The sequence below is a fragment of the Camarhynchus parvulus genome, chromosome 6 (assembly GCF_901933205.1).
Source record: "Camarhynchus parvulus chromosome 6, STF_HiC, whole genome shotgun sequence".
Lineage (NCBI taxonomy): Eukaryota > Metazoa > Chordata > Aves > Passeriformes > Thraupidae > Camarhynchus > Camarhynchus parvulus.
This window is the reverse complement of record NC_044576.1, coordinates 16,426,890-16,454,182: the sequence shown is the minus strand read 5'-3', so window position 1 is coordinate 16,454,182 and position 27,293 is coordinate 16,426,890. Positions and strand designations below refer to the sequence as shown.

The following is a 27,293-nucleotide window of genomic DNA, read 5'->3' as shown; positions in this document are numbered from 1 at the left end:
CCATGTAATAATATGTGAAGACAAATTATATTAAACGACATAATTGCTTAAATAAATGTGCACATAATTCAGCCATCTACTTAGCAAAAACTGAAATAACTATGTTTAGGGTGAATTTTGTATTTGTCAAAATATCTGTTACCTCTCATAAAATTCAAGCTTGTAGCAAACAGCCTCACAGTGGAAATGTAAAACAAGTTGATCCAGCTTGCTGTTTTAAATCATGACTAAAACTGACCATTACATTCAGTTGTACTTATAACGTTACAGTGAGAGGGGAAGTATTTCCTTCTCCTTTTCCTTGTTTGTACTGGTGAAAAATCCCTGCCTTACTCCAGTCTACTTTAGCCTCTGATACCAGCAAGCAATGGCCCTGGTCCGGGCTTGACTCATCTGACATAAAAATCTGTTTAGCAAACTGCTGGGGGGCCCAAGTTGGCTTTGGTGATGCCAGATCTCAAATGCTGACCCCACCCATCAGCCCAGCAGCAGGGCTGCAGTCAGCAGCACTCAAACAGCCTCTTGGCACAGCTCTGGGTGCTCCAGTGCCCTGAAAATGGAATATGATAATCATTCATGTGTCTGCTACAAGGTTGTTACTACCCTGCCTCACTAAAATGAAGGTAGTACTTTCTGTGAGCAAGCCTCTCATATTGAAGATGAGGAACTGGCAAAAGCAGAAGTCCACAGGACCTCCAAGTTTAATCAACCGTTTCCCCTCTTTAAGAAGAGATAGCATCTCCTTATCTAGTCAAGGAATTTGTAAAAGCAAAAGGTGTTACTATTCTTCTCTGGGACCAAATGGCTGAGAGTGATAGATGATCAGATGAATGATCCCTGAAACAGACAGGAACAGGGGTGAAGGGGAAGGAATCACATAAACTATTTGTATGCATTCAGTGGAATTTTCACTGACAGTAACTTCATGATGCTGAAAAAAGCAGCTGGTGGGCTCTAAAGGCATATTCAACTGAAGAACACAGAAATGGATGGGCCTAAAAGAAATAATATCTTTGCTTTCCTTAAATTAGCATTTAAGTGGACAATAGCAGTGAGTGAAAATAATGTCATATAATGACAATAGCAGTGAACTGGCCTTCCCAGTCCAATTTTCTTCAGCAAGAGGCAGCATTGCAGGCTGCCACACTCTATGTTGCTGGACAAAAGGGGATTTTTTAGAGAAAATAATTGTATTATATTGTCTTTCCAGCAATTTAAGTTTTGCCTTTTCTTCTGAGGTTAAATGAAGGATCCAATGAGTATGATTTTGATGAAAATTCTTGCGATGTATACATTTGCCCAGTGTAGCAAAGACTGTGCTTTATACCTGAGTTAAGCAGATATTAATAACTTTTGGTGTCTATCAACTGTACTGGATTCAATCATGCCCACTTTTTGTACAACCAAAATTGCCCACTGCAGTCTTTCAGAGAAATTGAGAGCTTAGAGTAATGTTTGTCCCATGTTTTTAAGTTTACCACTGCTGTGGGCTACCAAGGAAGATCTATCCTGTCTTGTGATCAGTAAAATACCATTATGATGGAACCTTGGAGTTACCTATAATGAGGACTGCATGAAAAACTAACAGGTTTTGCATTGCCTAGTATATATTTCAAAAGTATTTCGTTTAAGAGGCAACACTCAAGTCACAAAACAGCAAGGAATAAGCACATGCTACATTTCAAGACGGGTAGAACTTGCCAAATCCAATGGGCTGGGACTCAAGAAAGGCGACAATATAAACTCCACTGAACTTCTCTGTTTGTCAAATGCACAAGTTGCATGCATGTCTTTCTCCCCTCCACCCAGGACTTCAAAGCATATCTTCCCTCTTCAGCTCCATCTTTAAACAAATGTACTGAGAGCCACATGAAATAGGCCCCAGTAGAGTTCCCAAGTGATTAATTAGTATTCAAGTAGCTTCAAAGAGTATGTCCAGATCATAGGTCTACTGGAAGCTCCATGTTTTACTCTATATGAAGGGTATAAAATTTACTCTTCAAAGTAATATACAGAGTTAGCATGTCAGTTTACTTGGAAAGCAGCAGCTGATCAGATCAGACCAGACATAAAATCTAGATTTATAATATTCAGTTTAATGAAAAAATACTGAAAATACATTACAAAATTTGACGTGGGATGTGATGTCACAACAGCATTGACTCTTAGGGGAAAGCAGCCCAAGTTTGTTATGAACATGGGTGAATGTGTGCACAAACAGAAAAAAAAAACCTGAACACACAAGGCACACTCTCCAGTCAGTAGGAAGACAAGAAAGGTATAATGAGAAGCAGGCTAATCATAGGACACCTGTAAGTTCTTCTAGCAAAGGTCTGTTATGATCAGAGAAGAGAAAAAACACAGGACAGTATTTATTTTATGTGCAACTTGAAAAATGCTCTCACAACAGAAAACCTAGGAAACTAAGAATAGAAAAAGTGGTTATTCTGATACGACAGTAAGCAAAAGGAACAGTATGCTGTGGTAGTCCTGTCTGGTCTTTTGTATGGCTTTTGGAATTGGAGGCAAGATCACCACAAGGGAGAAAGTGATGTAACTCCACTGCCTATAGTGTAAACTCACCAGTCTATGAGTTCTGAGGACCCAGTCCCATTCTGTTTACCACAATGAAACTTTTCTAAGGAATAGAGAACACAAATACAGAAAAAGATGTTTCAGAGGTGGGTGCAAGGATAGAATTCAAAACACCGGAGATAAGATTCAGCTTTGGCACAGGGCCCCTACACAAACTTGAGTATTCTTCTCTGGGCTCAGTTCCTCACAGATAAAAGAGTGATCCCTAAGCAATGCTGTAAGGATATGTGTTGTAAAGGGTGGGACACTGGTGTCATACATATATTTGATAGAGACCTCAGGAAAAGACAAAGAACAGGAAACATTGTCAAGATGGTAAGTGGATTTGAGTGGGTGTGTGAGAGCCATCCCTCATTCATGGATGTGCCATCTTGGTATTCTTTGTGTACTATAAAGAAAAGGAGCACTGGATGCAGATAGCTTATCCTCCAGGAAACCAGCAATGAAAAACAAGCAGCTTATGTAGTCCTCCAACCAATCCCCACCCCACTTCCCTTCCCTTCAGCAGCAGAGAGCATGATAAAAGCTGAGATGAGTCTCCATAGGAACCCAAAGCTGTGAATCTTCCTCTCACTCTGTCTGGCCAAAATCCCTTCATTCACAGTAGGAATTTAGGCTAGAGATCACTAGTTCTTGCTCTCCGACAAAATAACAGAGGAGAGGGCTAGAATGGAATAAAAACAACCATAACTCAGAAAATACAGTCAGAAAGAGAGGAGTAGGTGATTCACAAAATGTTGTCCTCTGCTATGTTTCCAGCTATATCCCCACCCTGATGACTTTCAAGTTTCCCCCATCATGACAGTGGGTGATATTTTTTTTGCCACCTATAAACAAAAATATTGTTTGCCTTTTAGAAGAATAAAGGAGACTGGGGCAGGAATAGATTTCTGCTGATTTGGAAAGGGGTTGCAAACTCACTCCACTCCCCTCCCATTTGATTTCAGGTTGGTATTCCAGCCGTAAGAGAAAGATATACCTTGGGATTCGCTGAAGGAGCCTTTCTAAGAAACACTCCCCAACAAAACATAGACAAGCCACAATGCTTGCTGGCAGTAGTGGGACTTGGGATAGGCAGAGGCAAGTTCTCCATCACAAATATGAAAGAATTAGAGAATAGAGAAAATCAAAATTGAAAATATAAAAGATGCAGCTGAAGTTTGAGGTGGTTAAAATGAAAAATGAGACTGTGCCATTCACAGGTGGATAGATAGATCAATCAATTGATTTCATATACAGTGACATGCTTTGGAGCTATAATTCACTACTGGGGCAATTATTCCAGCATAGCAGTGGCAGGAGTTATACCAGAGACAGAATTCAGGTGCTTTTAGTCAGTGGAGAGTTGGACAACAAAGGAGTAAAAAATGGTAAATGCCATCCATCAGTAAAGATACATGGGATATAAATTATGTCTGTGCAGTTGCAGAGTGTAGAGGGAAAGATAGACAGATAAATAGACACATATAAGTCTGAGTTTTGGTTGTGCAATCATTCGCTGTCTGACCTTATCCTCGCCTCCTTTGCACTATCAGAGAGAATAGTGTTTAGCATTATTGTGTTCAAGTCTCTTTGCCATGTTACCGTTGACTTCTTTATCCCCCCACACACTGAGTAAGTGGCGACGGCTCTGGAAGGTGTGAGGAATTTTTCTTCATAAGCCTTGATGTGTTCAAGAGAGGGCTGGGCTCATCTCCGCTGTGAGTCTGACAGGGGTTTTAACAGCCTCACAACATTGGGACAAATAGCTCCTGGTCCCTTAACCCTTCCCAGCTTTGCAAGGCAAGGCCTAGCACTGTTGTTCCCATTGCAAGGGCTTTACACAGTCTTTCAGGCTGAAATCCTCTCTGTGGTGGCTGGGCAGAGCGGAAATCCAGGGGCTGGATCAGATTGGCCTAATGCTACAGCAGCTTAAGCAGTCTGTTTTACCAGAGATTATGGTTTCACTTACACAGAGCGCCTGAAAAATGCTGCGGTTTAGGAAGGATTATAGCTGAAAATTCCATGCTTTAAAAGAGAAATAAAGCAGGGGAGGGACTAGGAAACCCAACGTGCCTGGGGGCTGTGCAAACAGGATTAACCCCTGCCCATAGCACCTCTCGCTTCTGCCCACCCACGCTTCCATGTCCACCTTATTCTCTGCCCTTTCCTCTTCAGCAGCTCCCCACACCTGCTGTCTCTTGTATAAGAAAAAGAGTTGAAATAGGAGTATGGAAAATGCCCAGGACTGAAGCGTCCCCAGTTTATTTAAGTATCACTGCCAAATTACTTCCTTGAAAAATATCCCTTCACTCGCAGCCTGTGAAAGCCCAGGGAACTTTTGGGCCTCTGCCTGCAGATAGGTCTAGTCATCCAAATTATCTTGTATCAACATTATTTGGATAAAGGCTTCAAGCACTGCCAGAATGCTGGTAGTGACTCTGCCTCTTTGGTCTGAAAGTAAATCTGTGCATTCCTTGCCTTGCAGAGGACAGAGGATGCAGGAGAAAAATAGTTTGGGGGGGTTCTTGATCTACAGAGACTGGCTCTGGCACATGAAGGCTCACTAGTGGGACAAGTAGGACAGTGTATGGTTGTAAAAGGCAGAAGCTGGGTGCTGATGGGCTGCCTATTCTGGGGACTTCAATTAACTGTAAAACAAAATCCAGATACTCCAAGTTCCATTCCCCACATCCTCCACAAAAGGTCCTTGCCAAACAGAGCTTCGTAGCAAAAAGGGAAAACAAATGACGATCCTCACTTAGCATACCAGTGACTACACTTAGTAGACTAAGTGAGGAGGAAGTGTATCCCTCTTGGCCAGGACTGATCCTTCCCAAGTAACTGAAACATGAGCGTATGTCTTTGCTGCAAAGAAATCTTGGTGATGAGAGACCTTTGCTGGCCACCCATGTTAGAAGTACTTGGAGTAGAACACAGATGGCAAACTATCATTTTTGCCAGGTAGCAAATCTCTAGGAAACAAATATCTCAGGGTAAACAGCATTCACAGAGAGAAATTGTGCAGCCCTTTATTGTCTAGGTGAGCACTACAGCCTCACAACAAGGTGCCTAAAATTAATTAGCCAGTTCTACATTAATGAAGTCAGATTTATGACCTAATTATATGTCACATTTCTATTTCTCTGTATAAATCAAAACCACCAGAACTAACTTATTTCATAGGCCATTGGCAATAGTTGCCATCACAGCAGAGAGATGGCTTGAATTTGTTTACCTGAGGATGGACGGTTTGGTAGATAATTTGGATTGGATCTGATCACATCATCCATGCTTTGCTTTCAGGTGTCCAAATACAGGACTCTATTACTGCTGACCCAACAGCAGTGGGTGTTCTGGAGTACCCATGCTTTAGGTCACAGAGTTCTCCAATTCTCAAACATCCTACTTGGCAGATAAGTTAGGAATAGTGACAAAGCTCAATTGATCAGAAATGGAGGCCCAATGCAAACAACAATAAAAATTAGATCTTTTACAAGTCCCCCACATTTCCTCTCTTCCATTTTGTCTCTCTGTCAAGGTATCTATCTGGCAAAACTACACTCTGGGAACAATCAGAGTCAGCCCTGACTGTTTTTATGGTTAAATCTCCAAAATGTGCCACTGTGAACAAGATCAATTGATTGATCCATCTGTCTACCCACCTATTAATTGCACAGTCCCATTTTTATTTTAACCTCAAACTCCAGCTATACCATTTTTGTCAAGCTTTTATGAAATTTGAGTAGAGAAGCTTTGGCCATTACACCCAGCAATCTGTTTAATAGATGCTTATAGCAAGGCTACTCTCCTGAGGAAGGTTACGTTGGGTTTGAAGAGAAAAAGCGGTGCAATTCCTTGGGCCAAACTGTGTAAGTGTAGCATCTTCATATGCCCTTGGCCAGCAAGAAAAAGCAGCAGGAAAGGGAGCACAAAAGCTTCAGAGCATTCTTCTTCCCAATCCTATGCTTGTTCCTGCCCTCCCTCTCCTGCATGTTCCCTCCCTCACCTCCTTCTCTTCTTGCCTCCCATTCCTCCCCTCTGCCACTGCACTCCATTCCCCTCATCTCCTGCTGCTCTGCAGAGGCATTCCTGCAATCTGAGCCTAGCCCCCAGGCACATTTACTGCTGTTGTCTCAGCACTGGCTCCTCTGATCTACTCCTAGTCTTTTTATTTTTATTTTTGTTTTAAAATTAATTTCCCTGTAGATTTTAACCACTCCATTTTCATTTACCCATTTTGTTCTTCCTCTCCTCCCTTCCCCACCCTCCTCTTCCTTCCCCTGTTCCCTTTGTCTGTCTGTGTCCATCCCTTACCCTACCACAGAAAACCTCTCCTCTCCCCTCAGTATAAAGCAAGAGCCTCATGGAGCCTCTCTCACCCCTTTCACCCCCACCACGCCGGTCGGCTCTGGGCAGGCTGATCTTCAGCCCTTCCACATGGCCCTTTCAGACGATGCGTCCACGCCTTGCTACAGTGCCTTCCTTCATCATGGTGCCCACTTTGGGCAGTCCAGCAGCCAGCCTCTGATAGCAGGTAACCGGCCTTGGCCACAAACTGAGCGGGGATGCTGTAGGCAAGGGGTTCAGTTTCGTCTGATGGGGAGGCAAGTAAATGCTGCAAGCTCTTTGAGTGCAAGTGGGAACCAGAGCAACCACGTTCCAGGTCTGCATCTGCAGTGTATGTTCTCAGCTCCATGAAGAATCAAAAATTTTTCATGCCTGTCCTTCTTTTTTAGAATAAAATGGGAAAATACGCTGTAACTACCTCAAAGTGACTGGGTGTCCCAGTTGGATTGGGTTTGGGACTTAGCATAGAAACATGCATACCGCAAAATCCTGTGTTGACTCAATAGCCATAATGTCCCTGAGTACTGCAGGCACAGAATACAGTGTGCTAGCCTATGGCAGATGAAGCAGCGTGAAGATCCCAGGCAGCTCTAGGCCCGCCTGGGTTGCTCAGCATGGGTTGCAGCTACTAAGTCAAATAGACACAGGCAGTTGGTGAGCACTGCCACAGCTACGCTGTGCGCAGTATTTGAGTCACCTGATTTGGGAGTGTCAGTGTGAGCTGGTGCCTTCACACAGCAGACCAAGCAGTTAAGAAACCCAGCATCATGTCTGAATGTCAAGAGCAGGAAGGATGTGTGAAAGACTGAGTTTTACAGCCAAAGGAATACAGAACGAGGTGGCCTTTAAGGGAAGAGCAGAAGTGAAGAAATAGGTTGCAGAAGATGGCAGCATTTATGAGCAGCAGGCAGGAGGGAAAGATGAGGAGGAAGGTCAAGTTTCAGGTAGGTATTAAGGGAAACTCCTGAGCAAGGTGACAGAAGCAGCATTGCGGCAGAATCTCAGGGGTGACTTGGGTGAAATAGTGAGTATTGTCTTGGGTGATCACTGATTATTTTTCAAAGGATGTAATCTGGGCTTTTTCAGAACAGATAAGACTTAGTGCAGACCACACTAATACTCAAGAAACATATCTTCTTCCTAATACTCAAGAAATGTATTTCTTTCTTCTGCCTTCTTCATGTTCCTATATTATTTTTCTCTTTTGACTTAATATCCTTCCTTTGTCTTGTCACGTGAGATTTCCATTTCTAAACCTCCATGTAGGAAAACAGCAGGTAAGAAGGCTTGTGTTCATAAGACCATCTTGGTCCTACCTTACTGCAGCCAGTAAGAGCCTCTGAGTTCTGGGCACTTCCTAAGCCAAGAAGTGGCTCCGAAGTAGAAATATCTGGGGATACTGTTATATATGACCATCTTCTAGCCTAGAAGGCACTGTGTTTCTTGAGAGGCACATGCCTTAAGACTCTTACAGGGAATTAGACATGAAACAAAAATGTTCAAAAGTGCAAACAATGTCACAGTGATTCAAGTGCTGTTCCTCACTCAGAAAGTTCTTGCAGGAAGAAGAATGGCCGCAGTTGGAAGCATGTTATGAGCTAGCTTTGCCATAGCCCTGCAGTACAAGAATTTAATAATCCTGTCTACCTCTTTGTAATGAGAGAAGGTTATGGAAGGGGCCTGTTTGTATGTAACAGCATTTTAAGAGTTTCTCTGTGGGAGTCTTACTGATGTTACTGATATAGTACTTGTTTGTTATCTTCTTTTTCAAGACTGGGATTCTGATAAATGATCACTTTCCAACACATTTTCCATGCTCAGTTTTGAACATCAACCTCTGTGTGCTCATGTCTGAATAAAAACACAGGGGCATATGTGCACACATCAAGTAGCAGAGTGTATATGTGATCCCACCTGAATGAAAGTGTCAAAATGAATTAATTTTGCCTGCAGCTAGATAATGTTATCTCTAACTTTTCAGTGACACTGTTTTCTCACTCATCACTTGTTATTTCTCAGGTTAGTCAATAAATGAAACTAAAAGAACAAGAATTTTAAGCATAAAAGTTTCTTGCCTTAAACCAAAGTGAGAAAAAAATGACTACATCTACTAGGTGTTATTCATACAGCTTAACATACAGCTACAAGTCACTAAAGGAATGATGGCAATAAAAGAGTAAAAGAGTGTAGAATATTAATCCCTGATACATTATGTATTTATTTTTATCAGTATTGGGGAGTGGCTGGAAAATGGCTCAGCGGTTGTCTAAGAGGACATAAACTATGCTAGGACCTTCAGTCACTGATAGGGAACCTCTTCTGGAAGAAAGAATGAACTTGCATTTCTGTTTTCTTGAGTAAATCACCTCAGTAATCCTTACTCAAGACTGAAAGCAATGGCACTGGTTTTAGCCTACCTCATCCCAGAGAAACTTCCTCCCTTCAGGTTAATGTTCCATGCTTATTAGTTTTTGCTTTGCCTTGTAACTGTTAATTATTTCTGATTCCCCAGCCAAGGTTCATGCTTGTTCCAGGGCCTGCTTTTATCAGTTATCATTCCGCTGGTAGTAGAGCTAACCAAACACTTCTTCTTTCATTGGCGTATCCCAGCATGGTTCCTGTGACTCCAGTGGTGTTAATGGGCCTTACTTAGCCTGTCACTCCTAAAGGTGAATCAGACTCTTGCCAGGAGAGACAAAATTTAACAAAAGAATAACAAATAGCACAAACTTCTAGGTGAGCTATAGTTCACCGAGGGAATGTGAAAGGCTTTTGATGCCTAGAACAGGCTGACATCTCAGTAGGCAGTGTTGGAGGTTGAGCTGTAAATCTCTCAGCAGCTGTGGGGGAAAGATTATCTTAATTTATTTAGCTTTTTGTTTTGTTTTAGTTTTCTTTGTTTGTTTTGTTTTGCTTTGGCTTGAAACTCCCAGCAGCTTCTGAGATTATTTTAGTTCATTTAAATGCAATAAGCACTAACAGCAAATGCCCTTCTGGCTGGCCCATTTTCAGGCTAACCAGTCCAAATGAGGAAATGCCTCTGGCATCAACCAAGAAACCCCCAGCTGCACTTCCTAAGAGAGGAAAAATAAGCTACAATCATACACTAAATCCATACCCCTCTCTACTTCTTTGGTGATGAAAAGTTATGACAACCTAAAGTATTATAACAAAAAACTTGTACCTGTGATAAAAATGAAGTGAGACTCAAACTAATTTGCATGATCCTATTATTACATATAGTACACCAGCACCTGGAAGGAGTCCAACCATTATTGGTCTCCTGTTAAGCACTGTGCAAATGTACTAAAAGTATGCTCTTGCACCAAAGAGTTTGCAGCACAAAAAGAAGCACAGAGAGGTAAAGTGACTTGCCTAAAACCATATGCAGGTGAATGGCAAAGGTAGGAAGAGAGACAGGCATAGAAAACTCTTGGATCACTTCCCAGTGCCTTGCACATTGCTCATGCCCTAAAGCAACATCACCACAGTTTTGGAACCGCATCCACTGCATATAGACAGGACCTCAGCTACTCTGGCAATGAATATGCTGCCACTCTCTGCGCAGATCAGGGTCATTTTGATTTAGTTAAAATAGATCCAAAATCAAACCAAATTCTTTTGAGCCTCATCAAAGCTAAGTTTTTACATCCATCCTTACAGTGTGAGATCAAAAGTGCCCCAATCTTCACCCAAAATTTTCAGTGGGTAGACATAACTCACATAAGAGAAGGCTGTGCAGTAGTTGCCTATCAAGTCATGTGACAGTGGGACAAGAGATGATACCAAAACAATACTGGAAGATCTTATCTGTATTGATCACCCGTCCTGATTCTCTCCCTTTCCAGGTCGTGATATGGCAAGCACCACCTTGCCTGGCTACCCACCCCATGTTCCCCCAACTGGACAAGGCAGCTACCCAACATCAACTCTTGCAGGAATGGTTCCTGGTAAGTCAGCTGCCAACCCTCAGTAATGGTGCACACATGTCTGAACGCTTACCAGCACTGTGAGAGCTTTCACAGCTGGCTTGGCTATTGCTTTGCTGACTTGAAGAGCTATTCTTTTCATAAAGAAACCATCAGGAGCCTATAACCAATGTAGCCAAAAACCCTTTTTGTAACGTATCTCTTTCCCCCTAGTAACTGATTCACTGCTGCTATGGGCAGCTAGCTAGCTATAACCTGTGGCAATTAATTGGTAATTAATTAACCCTAGTATTCATTAACTAATGTAATTATTTTCCAATGACCCATGCAGATTATTATGTACTGCTCATGGCTCAAGACACTCACCTATCCACTAACTAAGGGTGACAACTCACCTCTTGTCTAAATCCATGGCCATCAAGCTGAAAATTATCAATGGCAATTTAATACCTACAGTATTTGAAGACCTACTGTCTATATAGCCTAAACTTACTAAGAACTCAGAAATTATTAACAGCGTTTCACAAGAAACTAACTATTCACTCTTAGCAACCAACTACTTAACCACCTCCTGTTTGTAAAATAGTGCCTCCAATCCAAGAAATTACCAACCTAATCCTACATCCAAAGACAAACTCTTTCTTTGATACCCAATGCTTTGGAGAAATACTTTATCTCAGAATTTGGATTCTCCCACTCTTTTGGAAGAAGAGAGAACCATTTACTCTAGGACAATTGAGGAGTTTATTACCTCAGGCTCTATTACCCACTCTCCTTTGATGACAGTTGTCCCCAGTAGATAAATGAAGAGGCAGGATTTTCTTTTCTCAGACATGGTAGCTCAGAACTCAGAACTCATCTGCCACTGATTTCTGCTTTTTATGGCCCATGGGTGTGAGTTGTGATGATTAAGGGGCAGGTACACAGCCCATTCTGCAGCCTCTGCCTCTGAAGAGATGAGTTCAGAACTGAAGCAGCAACAAGTTAAGGACAGAAAGCTCCTATATTATTATCATATGATTTGCCAGGGCTTATGGGTGGAAAGCCTAACTTAACTCTCACCCAGACCTCAGAACAGATAGTAAATGAACATTAACATCAGTGAGGACAGTGAAAATGCAACTCTTAGGAAATGTTTCCAGGTCAAAGTCTTAACATCTTAAAGTGACAAATCAAAGAACTGCCTGAGTTGAAACAGACCTTAAAGGTCACCTAGTTCCAACCACCCTGTCATGGGTGGACATCTTTACGGGACGTGCAAAGCCCCATCCAGCCTGACCTTGAACAGTTTCAGGGACTGGGTATCCACAACTACTCTGGTCAACCTATTCCAGTGGCAAATTTTAGGGCGTGTCCTACACTAAATTATTCAGGAAGGTGGTTTGGCTCCAGAATCAGACATGCACTAAGACAATATAAGATCAATTAACACCCCCCACACAACTCCCTCCAGTAACAGCAGGTAAATTCAGTTGACAATATTTAGATCATTTATGGTCAAAACTTATAGGAGGTCACAGCATATAGAAAGTATTAATAATATCAAAATAGCTGGCTCTTTGAGTAGAAACTGTTCAGTAATTGCTATGTAAGTTTAGTGTCCTCAAGACAAGGATACTGACTTCTAAACTGGGACACAATTTTTAATACCACTAATATCAGGAGTCACTTATGCAAGAATTAGGTATTTCAGCTCCTTGATGTGGAGGCTGCATATAAGATAGTAGTGTCCTCAAAAAAAAAAGCAACTCAGAAATATTCCCCAAAAGAAAAGGAACAGAATTATACAGAAAAAAAGTTAAGTTATACTTCAAAGTTAAAAAAATGATTCTGGTCAAATGGATATCTTCACATTAAATCTGATGTCAACATTTAATCAGAGGGAATTTTTCCAGTGGCCTGCTTGGGCATCCTGCAGTAGTTACTGCATCTTTCAACAGAGCATCAGGTTCTGGCTGTTTCAGTCATACCCCACTGGTCAGACCCAGCCAGGAAGCCCTTTCCTTCCTGTTTTCTAGTGTGACAGAAGCCAACAAGATGGAGATAAAGAGGCTTCCTGGGAAGAAACAGAAGATTTTGCTTTAATGGGTCACTCTGCAGATCTCTGCAGCCTCTCCTTTGTGTCAGGGGCCAACAGGGGAAATATGAGGAAGGGTGTAAGAGTAGAGCAAGCATGTATTGGTACTTTCTTGAAAGATCTCCCATCCTCCATGTTGCAGCTAAGAAATTTTTTAAGCCAGACTTCTTTCTATTAATATTAAACCCTTTATAGGTTTTCCCTCTACAAATGTAAAAAAGTCTCCCGAGCCCATATAAGCCTTTAACATGCACAGAAACCTTTTGCAAAAAGCTCTATAGCTAAACTACATACTTTGTGAAAACTATATCCCTTATTTTTTCTGAACCTGCTAGGCTCCATTCATGCCTCATCATTTCTGTATTGGAAGACTAAACCATTACGATTTAAATACAGATGCCAAGAAATAGTGTCAGTAAAGATTCCCTGAGCACAGATTGCACAGAATGTAGGCCTCCTGAGATCAATTCTCTGTGCTGACTTGCAACCTCTGTTAAGAGTCCAGTCTGAACAATCAAATACAATGATGCCAATGGTTTGTTATGTGCCCTCAGGCCAAGAAAGTTCAGGAGCCAGTGCTTTAACTACGCTGGAAACAAGAAGCCAGCAAGATGACTACTCAGGAAGTATCTCTAAGAAAGCCACTAACATGCAAACAAACCTATTGTTCAGATGTGAGAAAACATGGGAAAGAGGCTCTGTCTTCTTTTAACAAAGGTGCAGAGCTAAACACACAACTGTTCAGAAATCAGATTTCCAACCCATTCAAAATTCTGATTCCTTGATATTTGCTTTCATCTTGCATTGGTATGAGGAGTCAGAACCCTGCAACAGTTCAGTTTGCAAACATCAGGATGAAACATTTCAATAACATCAACATGTTCTAGATGTCAAGACATATTAAAATAATGAAAGAACTGAAAGGAAATTAAATGAAATAAGAAAGGCAAAATGAAACAAAACAAGAAAGTTGAAACATAATACTTTGTTTCAATTTGCAATAACTTCAGAACTTTTCTTTCTAAAACTCTATTGGAGCTGACAAGCTCGAGCAAAACATTTCCATTTCAATGAGACAGCATTTTCCAGTGGAAAACTGTTTCTGAGAAGATTGCTAAACCAGGGCTAATCAAAGCTGCTATTTTCTACCCATGACAACCTTTCACTAGACTTCTACTCACACAGTCTAGAGAAAACCTTGTCTCCTGTAGCTCTATATTCATGCAGCATGGCCAGCAAATGCAAATGTCTCTGAGGATTATGCAGATGACCAGATACATATTCCTGCATTTGCCCTTCCTGTAACTTCAGGTCCCAGGCTGTAAACATGGACGAAGGCCAGTGGTCCTGAGCACACACTTGCAAAAGCAGGGGTTAGTCACTCACAGACAGATGAATCAGGTATTGGGCTACACTTAACCTACATATCTGAGAGAAGTTTCTCACAAAGGTAACAGAATATCTTTGATTCCTGTCTCAATTCTTCCTCTTTCCCAGAAAGGATGTCAAGTTTCTGCAAACTGTTTTATGCAGTCAGCATCCACTGCAGGAACTGAAGTTTACACAGAGCAGTGCAGAGCCTGCAGAGGGCTGGGGACGGCAGCGGCAGGGAGTCGTTAAACAGAATCCAATGTTGATGAGGAAATTACACTTGTTTCATTAGTGATCGGGGAAGGCGATAGCTCAGTTCCTCTTGGTCACAGTTGAGCTCAAAAGCTCATTATCCTGCTGCATGCATGCTTTCACTCCTCGTCAATAAACACTGTTTCCAGTGGCTGCCCTCCCTCCTCCCCACGCTCCATAGCTGTGGCTCTTTCTCCTGTGCTTAACCCATGCTTTAGCAACACTATAAACAGCTTAGGGTGTCAACTCAGCAGGGAGTAAGAGAAAAGTCTTGAAATATCAGAACACTTTCTCTCCATACAGTAAAGTTATGTCATATGAAACACTTCAAAAGCAGAAATTCTCATAAGGATAGTTTTTTTCTCCTTCTTTGGGAAGCAAACCAATTCCAGTATATTCCACAGATAAGTCAATTCAGCAGAGAAAAATCTGGACTGTGCATTGCATGATCATCTTCACAGGTTTCACCTATTCGTTCCCAGCTAGTTGTCAAATTTTCCATGCAGGATGTTTCTAGCTATGGAATTATGCCGAGTTATCATCATTAAAACAGTAGTTAGCAAGATCTCTCACACAAAATGAGGTTTTATACTGAAACTAAATGCTACTGTGACTAAAATATCTTTGGATTATTATTTGGTTTGATTCATACTCAATTTTGCACTGACTACTTTGGTTATTACCCTGAGTACCTTTAAAAACCTTGCTGGAAAGACTCTCTTCAAGTTTAAAGCAGTACAAATCCCCTAACTTGAACAGACTTCATTTCTACCATCTGAGAAACTGTGGTTTTGGCTTTACTACTCCAGTGAGAGGAGATTTGCAGAGATTATGCCATAATTAATTGACATTCTTTGGTAATGGTATCACAGGCATCCATCCCATCTTGCATTACCTTCTTTTCCTCTTCCATGGTATCTAGCAGGAACTGCCAGGTGCTTCTCAAACACTTCTGTGGTAACAATTCCACCTCTGCCTTCAGGCAGACCAGAAGCTAATACCTGCAGTATTCTAAGCACATAAGGCCTTTCAGATGGCCTTAATTGTCCACAGTTTGTTGATACTACATTAAATTGAGCTTATGATCAGATCATGTCGTGATTTTCCATAATAGAAACACACATGTTTAAGTTTGGGAGATTTGTTTATTTTGAATGCAGCACCAGATCCCTTCAGTTACCAAATACCCTGCACAGCCTTTTAAGAAACAGGGAGACTCAACTCCTTCTGCACAATAAAACTGAATGTTTTAGAAGACTCTGCACCATTCAGATCTTGGTTCAGAGTCTTACTAAGTCACAAAATTTGGAAGTATTTTGGTTTGGGCCCATTCTCCTAATGTGAAAAGGGGAGCTGTAGCACAACTTGTCTTTCAGATTCAGCACAGTACCTAAAGTGCTAATCATTAGAAAAACATTTTCCAGAGCTAGAATGCAGGAAGCTTTCTCTATAATTCACTAACTAAGCATAAAAGAGAGGTTAATCATGTATGAATCACTTTTCTGACTAATATCATCATCCAGAGTAAGAAAGAAAGTGATTCATGTGTTTTCCATTTTATTTTGTATTTAAGCACAGCCAACTCAGAACATTTCCAAAAATGAATGATACTCTTCTTCACAATTATGCCATCACCCTCAGTACCCGAATAAAAAAAATTTAGCAATACATATTGCACTGCTAGCTCCAAAGAGTTTCTTGTGAGCTTGTCCCATTAACCTTCCATGCCTGCTGTCTCGACACTACTGGAGAACCTCCAATGTTATTAATAAGAAAGCTGATAATTAAGTGCATAAAAACTTGCATATGCAGTCCTACTGCAGCTTGAGAACTGGAAGACAGAAGGCAATGAAAAAAAAAGGAAAAAAAAGCCACCCCACTTAAATAATTTATTTGTATTATTGAATTTGAACTGATTTCTTGATTGTGAAGATGTCAATTTTGTGATGCTTAATGGTACGGGTAAGCAACTTTGCACTGAACAGGCACGGCAGTGACTTGAAGGGAAGAGTTCCAGTTAGACAAGGAAGCTACATGCTCCAGTTTTCCTGCTGGCAAATAGATTCAGCATGAACACTGGTCTGATGGAACAGCAGACATTAATCTTTATTGCTTACTGTATTTCACACCTTCCTTGGTTTCTTCCAGGGAGCGAGTTCTCAGGGAATCCCTACAGCCACCCTCAGTACACGACCTACAATGAGGCCTGGCGGTTCAGCAACCCTGCATTACTAAGTGAGTACCTCTTTCCCACAGCACACCCCCAGCCTCGCGCTCCTTCTGTTTGTCTCTTTGTTTTCTTTTCTTTGTTCTCTTTGGGTTTTTTGTTTGTTTGTTTGTTTCTGAAGAGGGGTTTCAAGTATTTGGGCAGGTGAGAGGCCTTTTCCCTCACTTTCCAGTCCAGTTTGACATGGGTATATACCTCCTGCATATTTTGTACCAGTTCTGAAGCGGATTCCTCTTTCATGAGACAGCTCAGAACTCGAGTTCTGGCTCTGGCTTCTCCATGGGCTGCATCCACAGTTATATAAACAAATTATATAAAAAGTTAAATTTAGGTTCTGCTACTCTTAGGCCACAACCAGCATACTTTCAAGGCCTGGTTAAAAATTCAGATAAGGTTTCACTCCTCTCTCAGGCTAAATCCAGAGTTAATTCCTACGAAATCTTTAAATCCCATAGAATTTCTTCCTACTGGACCAAGTTGGACTAATGTCTAGAGTGGGAGACAGGCTGCATCACAAGATTTATAATAGTCAGTAGAGTTCCCTTGCAGGGATATATATCCATCTCCAGTCACTGATATGCTCAGAAATAGTCAATGGTTTTTTCAGAAGGGAAAAAAACTCCTATAAGACTTTAGCCTCTAATACAACATTTCTTTGCAGGGGAATAGGAAGATATTTACTATATGTAAAATAAATCAGTTGTGGTTATTACCTATGTATTTACTGAGGTTTAACAACTGGATAATAGATGCACATTTTATTCCAGTGCTGTTAAACTTCAGTAAATGTGATCTTAATAATCAATCACTATTTAACACACATTCGATAACCATCTAAAGAGCTTTCATGCCAATTGTGACCCAAATCCCAATTAATAAAACACTGTGATTTTGTTTCATTTCTTCCCTACTGGTTTTGAAGTCACTTTGTCAGGTGCACTCAGAACATCTGGCCCTGACACTTTCTTTGTGGCTATGGATGAGGTGTGGCATATCGTGCTGCAGTGTTTGTTGTGGTTTAGCCCCAGCCAAGCACCATGCAGCCATTCATTCATTCTCCCACCAGGAGGATCACGGAGAGAATTGGAAGGATAAAAACTAGAATACTTTTAAAAGCAAAAGCCACACACACAAGCAAAGTGAAGCAAGGAATGAATTCACTCCTTCTCATGGGCAGGCATCCCCAGGAGAGCAGAGCCCCATTATGCGCAATGGTTACTTGGGAAGACAAACAGTGTAATTCCAAACATCTCTCCTTCCTCCTTCCTTCCCTGCTTTCACATAGTGACCAGGATATTTTCTGGTCTGGAATATCCCTTTGGCCAGTTCAGGTCATCTGTCCCACCTGTGTCTCCTTCCTTCCCATCCATCCCCTGACTCCTCACTGGTGTCACAGCAGGAGAAGCAGAAAAGCCTTGGCTCGATGTAAGCCCTGCTCAGCAATAGCAAAAACATCTCTGTACTATCAACCCTGTGCTCAGCACAAATCCAAAACACAGCCCCTTACCAGCCACTGTGAAGAAAACTAACTCTACCCCAGCCAAAACCTGCACAAATGCTCATGGGCTTATTCATTGATTGTCAGAGGATGCAAAAGGATCTCCTTCCCATAGAGGGGCGTCCTATCCAGAGGCCACCATAGCATCTATCAAATGAAGTATGGCCCTCAGTTGGCTTCCACTGACTGCCTTTCCCTAATCCCATTAGAAGCTCAGTCTCCAAGTTCTTCTTTTGGTTCTTTTGCTTTTCTTTCTTTCTACCTTTCTTTTTGTTTTCAGTTGTCCTTAATTTCTTTTTTTAGTTTGATTGTTTCTGTTTTTTGTTTTGTTTTTTTTTTTTTTTTTACTGTTTGTCCTTTCAACCAGTCCATTCTTCTCCTGTGTTAACTTTCAGGTTCCCCTTATTATTATAGTGCCACATCCCGGGGCTCCGCACCTCCCACTGCTGCCGCTGCCTATGACCGCCACTAGTTACCATGGAAACCACATGAAACTGCAGGGTGACAGCTTAGGCCTCCACATTGTACCTGTCTGATCACCTCCCTCCATCCCTGGGAAGGGTGAAGAGACCTTCTCCGTTCCTCCCCACAGTCCAGTTCCTTCCTCTTCGCCACGAAGGCGCCGGACCAAGCGCTCACCACATGAGACTGAGACCCCCTTGTTCCCCCTGCCCTCCACCCGCGCCAGAAACAGCCTGCGGCCAAGTGGCTTCCCCTGCAAGAGCCCTCCAACACCCCTGGGTAAAGCTCAGCCATGCAAAGTCCCCTCAGCTTCCAGGACTCCAGGGGCACTGGGAAGCAATGCAGCTGGCAACCATTGCCTTACAGGACCCCTTTCTGGGAGCGGGAAGGGCCAGGGAAGCAGGGGAGAACGCCGCTTGTGAAACACTGTTCCCCAAAGATATACTCTTCTGTGGTGGACTCTTGAGTGTGTGTAACCTGTGATGCTCACCCTGTTTCCCTGGACAGAGGGAACAGTCTGGCTAGAGCAAAGATGGCAGCACCTGGCCCATCTGGCAAATGAAGAAAGGACCAAGTAAAGATCTGCACCCCATGAGGGGTTCTCTGTGCACCTCATCCCCACTTTCCAGCATGGATTCCTCCAGAGTTGGCTGCACCTCACGGGTGGTGACTTTGCAGGCCAGAGTTGGGAGGAACCTCACACATACACCCACAATTTCTGTGACACACAATCAGCTCAGACAGGAGGATGGAGCAACATTTACAAACAAACCGACGAAATGAAGAAATATATAAATAGATATATAAATATAACTGTGTTTTTATGCTTTGTCATGAAGGTCTGTAAAAAGGAACAAAAAATCCCCAATTTTCTAAAAAACCCAAGCAAACAAAACCAACAAAAAAACCAAAATAATAATTAAAAAACCCTACAAAAATAAAACTCCAAGTCCCATCTCTCCCCACCACCTGAATGGCAGACAGAGTTCCTCTGACGTTTGATGCTCCTCTTTCACTCTAGGGTTTTGTTTCCTTTCTGTTTTGCACTACAATGGGATGATGGTATTGGAGAGGATTGGATGCCAGCTCCACCCGGTCGCCTCCTCCTCCCCCTCCTTTCCCAAATCCTGTCTCTGGGGAGCAGTATGGACAAGTCACATCTGACAAAGTTACCAAATACATCAGTCGACAAAAAAAAAAGCACTCTGAGGCAACAAACGTTTTCCATGTCACTGGTTGGCAAACAAAGAAAACAAGCCCAGCTGCGCTCTCACTGCGCTGTGTGGTGGAAAGTGTGGGGCTTCATGTGGGCCCATCTGATTGCCCTCTGGACAGCTGAGACTGAGATGGACAAATTCAGGATTGGCTGGGATAATTGCTTGGTTCCCTAGTCCTTAGCCTTCAGTCCTTTTTACCTTAAACTCTGTACCCGTGATGACTTCAATTCACCTGCATCCCAACTTCTGCAATTTTAGATATGCCCAGCACTCATTCTCCAGATCTCCACTGCTGGTGACAGAGCCATGTCATTATCTGTGCCCAAAACCTAATTTCCTAACCATTATAGCCCTGCTATATGGGCCCCCCGACTTTGATTCCCCATCCATCTGCTCATACACCTACTAATTTATAGGCCTCCATTCAAATCCATATGCTTGCATCCTACCAGCCAGACCCAATATACAGTCCCATCTTTTCATCTTCAATCCTGTATTGTGCACCCTAATATCTACCCCTTATCCCAAATGCTCACCTGATGATTCTCAAGGGATTCTCTGCTCATTTTGGTTCCCAAGTGATGGACAAACACTGTTCTGCAAAGGTTAAATGTCAATAGAAATGCTTATTATCCTGTATTGTCAGCAAACTCATAAACTGGTCCTTGCACTGACACTTCCTCAAAATTACTCAAAGAAAACATGAAGGCAGCTATAGCCTGTCCCCAGGGCACCAAGTCTGCCAAAGTAGATCCTTGTTGTTTTAGAGAGGTTTCAGATAAAACTCATGGGCTATTGTCCATGGACAAAGACAGGATTGAGAATAAAACCCCCAAAGGGCATAAAAGTGAACAGTGGAGCAATCACTACAGCCAACATCATGTATAAAATCCAAAGTTCCAAGCCTCTGAGGAGATGTGGTAGTGGACTTGGTATTCTGTCTCCAAGTTTAACTTGTATGTATGAAATCCACCATCAGTAAACAGCTGTGTTGATCCCAAAGGCCCCTTTCACTTAACTTTTTCAGCCTCTGCATGGCTTTAGCTGATTATAGGTCTGTGTCTTCTTTAATGGGGTGCCCAAATGATAAGGGTGTTTGGGGGGACATTTACATAGAAGATATAGAGCTAAAATCTGTTCCTGTACAGAATAAAATCCAAGAGGTTACTTCTGATCTATTAAAAGTGTCATTCTGCACATCTTACCTCTGAGTAACCTGCTTCAAATAGCAGAGTGGTTACACTCACCACAACCAGAATTTGACCTGTTGTCTGATCTTACTCTGTGAGAGAAGAAAATTCTGTTCAATTTCTAAACAAATGCTTTCATCACTCCTTCTGTTTTCCTTCAGAGACACCAGATAGATGCTGAACCCTGTTAGAATGGTCTCTCTTTTAGTCTCTCAGTACAACCTCTGCTCTGCTTGTGCACCACACAGATTCACTTGGCAGGTAGTGCACAGGCAAGAAATCCCAGGACCAGCAAAGAAGCTCCTGAGGACGCTAGAGAAAAGGAGTGTCACAACTCACACTTGGCCACCTGCAGCCCAGGGCCCAGGTTGAGAGATGCCAGAAGCTCAGAAATGCTTATTTTTCTAATGGTGTTTCACTAAACTTGAGGACATGAGCTAGAGTCTGAAAGCAGGATTTAGTTGTCTCACTCATGGTTGGCTTGATTTGACCCTTGGAAGGCCAAATCTATTGTTGGTTTAACTCCACTGGTAAAAGAAGATTTCCACCAGGCATTGGATTGGTCTGGAAAGTTCATAAGTACAGCATGTAGTTTGACCAGGAAAATACAAAGGAAAGCAGAATTATGCAAAGGACTGGGCAGTCTAATCCTCTTCCACCACCATCTGTAGACCCTCATGCGAATGTACTGAATTACATTTGCCAAAGAGTTTCTTGTGTTGGTTGTTTTGATTTACAGTCGGTGGATGCATTGTAAAGCAGTATTATAGCCCAAGTCTAGTAGCTGACATGGGGATTTATGTGGTGATATTATGCAGAAGAAAACCATCAATATTCATCTAGATTCCATTAGACTGGACTATGCAGGAAACGCAAAAATTCTACCAATTATTTAATATTATGTTATTTGCAAAAAACAATTGCTGCTTTGTAGGAAGATAATGTGTGTAATGTGAAGGCAATTCCTCTTGTATATAAGTTCATCTCCATCTTCATCATGGTAGTTATTAAAACAGCCTCGTCTCATCCTGTAGATAAGGAACACGCTGTGTGTACTGTGCAAGTCTCGTTGTGCTCACTGAAAACAAAACAATGTGTTCAATAAAGCACAGCACAAATCCAGAACTTGAGGGAACAGCCAAACCTTGTAAGGACCCTTTCCCCAACAGGCCAACAGCTGCTTTGCTATAGGTGGGGGCTTTTAATTATTTTCCTTAGTGTTACAGGAAAAAGAGCAAGGATTGGAGGAAGAAATCATTATGCAAAATTCAGTGAAGTCTATAACACAAACCTCTCCTCCATTCTGCTGTCTCTTACCCTTCTCACATTTCTTTCTCATACTCTCTTTCCATTAAATTTCTATCCCTCTCTTTTACTATTTCTCATTCCCAATGTGCTTTTCTATCCAGGGAGAGAAGAGCATTACTGATATGAGAACAGGTTTCTGGGATCTCAAACATCCTAGTTCTCCTTGGGGCTCTAGAAAACCTTTGTCAACTCCAGCTTCCCCACACACCTCAATTCCAACACTGTAAAATGGGAATAACAACAGTTTCTAGTTCACAGGGGGATTGCACAGCTGAATTAATTAGCACCGGCTCAGTGCTTTGAGATTCTGGATAGAAAATTCTATCAAAATTTTAAGCATTATTGTGAACAATAATTAATGTTTCCATGATATTTCTATGTTTTCCTTTTTCACACAAATCATTCTTTGTTTCTTTATTCTTCTTCCTTTTAGCTCTCCCTTCACTTCTTTTTTCTCAGGTTGTTCTTAGTTCTGTTGCTATGTTTGCTTTAGCTAATGAACCTAGCAGAAATGTTGTGAGACTGAGTCTTCTCTGTCTCTACTCGATCATGGGGGAAGAATCTCACAAAATCTCAAATGCTGTGCTTGGCTGGAAACAACAGGGACCATGGCATTCAAAACTGGGCAGTACCTTTGAGTCCTGCTCTCTGAAGCTCTCATCCCTTTGGCCCAAAGGGATGTGGGGTGGATGCATGAGGTGGATGCAGTAAAGCTGACACTTGTGGCCTGTAAATCTGTTGGGGAAGGTTGGTGGCAATGAGCCCTGCTGTGGAAACAGGGAGAAGTTTGCATGCTGTCTGACCCATCAATAGCAATGAATCAAACTCAGAGTAAGACTTTGGAATTAATCACAACATCAATGTGAGGATGTTAAACAAGAAAAGGAAAGCAAAAAGCCCTGCACCTCTTTCTTCTCTTGAATATAAATTTATATATGCTTATTAACATTTTCCTAAAGGATTTTTTTTTTTTGCTGAACTGTTGGAAAAACTCTACCCTTTTGTCCCCAAGGAAAAGCACCCCTCTGGAAAAAGAAATAAGAATCATAGCTGAGCTGCCCCCTTTGGCACTGAGAGAGTGAGGGCTTCTGAGGGACCCACAAATACCAGAGTGCTCCTTGGCTGAGCCCAAGATGGTGGCAAACTTGCAAAGCAGGAAGGAGGGACCAAAACAACAATTACAGAACTGATAACAAATGTAACTGTAGAGCAGCTCTGCTGATGATCTCCAGGCTAAGCCAGACATGAGACCGGGGAGGGAGGGGGCCAGTGCCAGGTGCAGGGTCACATTCATTCTAGGCTTCTGCAGCCCCTCTTGGCTTTTCCTCATCACTTCAGTTCCGTTTGACTCTTTTCTTTTCTCTTTTTGTGCACATGAGAAATAAAAGCAATTTTTTTTTCTATGTCATTTTTGTGGCTTCTGGCTTGTTTCTCTTTCCCTCCCCTTCTTTCTCTCTCTTCCTCCACTCCCACAACACTTCACTCTCCAATAGATTCGCCTTGAGGTCTCTGGGAAGTTACATTTGTTGCACCTGGCACCCTCTGGGCACCGTGTAAACAACATTATGATTGTTAACATCCACCACGCTGCGTGATGGACGGCACTGCACATGCTTGCAACACCCTACAGCACAATCCAGCCTCTGAGCCCCCAGCAGCCACCACACGCTCCTGTGCATTGCCAGCGGGACTTCCTCCTCTATTGATCTCACTCAATTGATTCCCAATGATCCATAACACATCAGGTACCCCCAGGTAGTTTGAAAAATCAAAATGCTATTGGGTAGCCACAACACCAGAAAGATGTGGGGTAAAACCCAGAGCCTCCTCCCTCTTTAATCCCATTTCCTCATAGCCCCAGCTGGGAGACTCTGTCTAGGTGAACTGGGGAACAAAACCCAATGTAAAGTCATAAATTACCCATTCTCCAAGTTATTCATCATCCACCTAACAAACAGCTGGGCATTATATTCTGGTATGCTATAAACATACCAAATACTGAGGTATTCAGTCAGTTCTTCCTCAGTTAAGCATTAGTTCTACAGGAAGTCCTATACAGTTTAAGGTCATAGAGGTGGACTAAAAAGGTAGCAAAAAGTCAGGCTAAGCCAAACAAGTTCTGCTCCTACAATTTTTAGTCATTATAAAATATTTTCATAACTCCTCATGAAAGCCAGTGGGCCTCATTTTCTGCCAGTGCATGTGTATCTTAAGGCAAGCCTGCCATAACTGCTGTCATGAAATCAAATACTTTTGCTCATCAGAGAGTTAAATTGCCTTTTGTTTATTTTCTATTTTTCCCTTGCAGTATTAATAGCATAGGCTGAAAATCCCCCAACAGGACATCTTCTGTAAGTGAAAGTCAATTCATTGAAATCCAGACAGACTGTAAAAGCAATTCAGTTTTCACAATACTGTAGCAAAACTGCCTGACAACTCTCCTGAAGTTGAAGGCCTAAAGTTCCCAGGGTTTGTGTCTGCGAGAGACAGGCCTGGGATGTGATGTAGGGACAGGCTTGCACTCAAAATTGGAATAAAACTGGATTCCCCAATTCTGACACTTTTTATGCATCATAATTCTCTTTCTCTATCAAAGTTTCAGTGATAAGAATCAAAAAGCAAATTGATAGATGAATCCTAGATGTTAAATTGATTGGAATAAAAGGAAATTATTAATGTACATTCACTGTCAGAGGTGCAAGACAGGCTAAGAATCACCAGATAGATGTGTCAGACAAATGTAAAATGGATTTTCAAAATTCATCCTGGTAAAATAATCTTATAAGAATGATTTAGAAACTAGCATGATTATCTCATTTGTATCACAAAATACAGCCCAGAGATCTTTGCCCTGACATTCCTGTGTAAGTCTCCATAACTGGCAGTAAACTACAGAAAAACCTTTGCAACTTTCAAGAACTTATATATCTTGCAAAAATAAATACTTGCATGAAAGAGCTATTTCCACCATTCAAACTAGTATTATGTTCCTTTAATAATTCTGCATAATCAATGGGAGTTTTCTCAGTGTGAAAATGTTATGTGATAAAACTAAAAAGAGCACCACAGTCTGTCTCCTAATGAGGAAAATGATATTGTGAAGGTTTATACAACACTAAGTAAAGAAATCCTCTTTATGATTACTCTGACAAGAAAAATAAAGAAAAGTTTGAACATTCTGAGATGATGACAACCTTCTTTAAATACACTCTTTAATGAGTGTAGGCAAGAAAAGATAATACACATCTCAAGGTATTAATTTAGGTAGCAGATGAATTTACTGAAAAACTGTAAGAACCTGAGGAGGGGCAAAAATGGAAGAACAGCAAACATGACATCAATGGAAAGGAACAAGGAAAAAGATCATCCTGAAAACTATAATCTAGCAAATCTATACAATGATGTTTGTGTCCAAAGGAAAATGCTTTAAAATATTAAGGGAAGGATCGACTTGCTAAAAAAGTAGCAGGTAATGAAGATATGCCTTGTAAACAGTCTGTATATAAATTTTTCTCTGCTTTAGAAAAAATCCTGGAAACTGTCCTGGAAAAATCCTCAGGACAGTTAACTTACATGATTCAGGCACTGTCTGCAGCGAAGTAAAGAATATTTGTATTGTCAGCACCTCATACTTAAAAATCATGACCCAAGTACAGGCAAAAATCACAAGATACAATAGAAATAATGTAATTTGTATATAACAACATTTTGTATATATGTATATTTATATACATGTATATAACATAAATACAAAAGAACTTTTATCTTACTTTTAGTTTCAGTGTTCTCAAGACATCTACAGCTACATTATTGATGGTGCCTCTTCCTCTGTAAGAGTCAGAAATTTACTTCTAGTGAAAAGGAAGCATCTCATTGCATCACAGGGACCTTGTGGCTCAGTGCTTTTGGAAGCAGCTCAAACGTCACAAGACCTGGAAATGGCCCAGCAACTCCTGGCAAGGCTGACAGGGCTGGTCTGATACCAAAGCTGACAGGGCTGGTCTGATACCAAAGCTTATCAAAGGCTTGGGTGTTTTCTCCTGTGTGACATTTTGGTGGAAGATGCCATCCAAAGCCTATTTGATAATTTCAGGTTCAAAATTCTACCTGGAAATTCATTCTGTAGTAGCAGCTTGGAAAGGACTGTTTTCCACTGGTTCTTATCCATGTACCAGAAGAACCCCTCTTGTGAACCTTGGCTGCTTCTTGCAAGCCCTGTCTCTTGCCAGGCCCTTCTTTCAAGATCTCTTCCTGTGCCTTGCCAGCTCTTCCCCAGGCATGTTGACCCCTGATGCTGCTCACAATGAGGAATACATGGACTCTCTGTAAACTCTGTTCCTCCTACCCTCCCAGGTATAACCCCCCACGTGTTTCTTACACACACTGGGGAGAACATCCAGCACCCCACATTCCATGCTCAGGTACTACTGGCTACTCCACACTACTCCCTTTCCCTCACACATTCAAAGGACCTTCTCTATCCTTACTGTTTTCATTGTTCTTCACAGTCCCCTTTACTAAGGAACAGAAAGTTTCAGGAAGGAGGCAACATCTTTACTACAGGCACCCCAACTTTTTTCTGCCATTTGCAAGCAAATGCTGACCCTCTGAAACTGCAACCTTCTGTGGCTTCTGACCATTGGGAGAAAAGCTGTAGGGGACTGTTTTGAAGAGTTTGTTTGGCTGTTTTTTAAACTCAGAGAAGACAGATTTAGATTAGATTTTTAGGGAGTAATTCTTGACTGTGAGGGTGGTGATACGTTAGAACAGGTTGCCCAGAGAAGTTGTGGATGCCCCATCCCAAGAAGTGTTCAAGGCCAGGCTAGATGGGGCTTGAG

The 27,293-nt window shown here is 41.8% G+C and overlaps 1 protein-coding gene across 4 annotated transcripts in view; it reads left to right on the top strand.

Moving 5' to 3' along the window:
• The window catches only part of PAX2 (paired box 2), an 84,116-nt gene extending 64,516 nt beyond the window's left edge, over nt 1-19,600 (top strand). For 2 of the 4 annotated variants that reach the window (XM_030951236.1, XM_030951235.1), the window contains exons 8-10: nt 10,773-10,874; nt 16,702-16,788; nt 18,693-19,600. In XM_030951236.1, the coding sequence (XP_030807096.1) occupies nt 10,773-10,874; nt 16,702-16,788; nt 18,693-18,814 (311 nt within the window). In that variant the 3' untranslated portion in view covers nt 18,815-19,600. Of the gene's footprint in view, nt 1-10,772; nt 10,875-16,701; nt 16,789-18,673 lie in introns of all 4 variants that reach the window. The other 2 variants (XM_030951238.1, XM_030951237.1) reach the window with 1 other exon arrangement.
• Nucleotides 19,601-27,293: the final 7,693 nt, after the last annotated feature.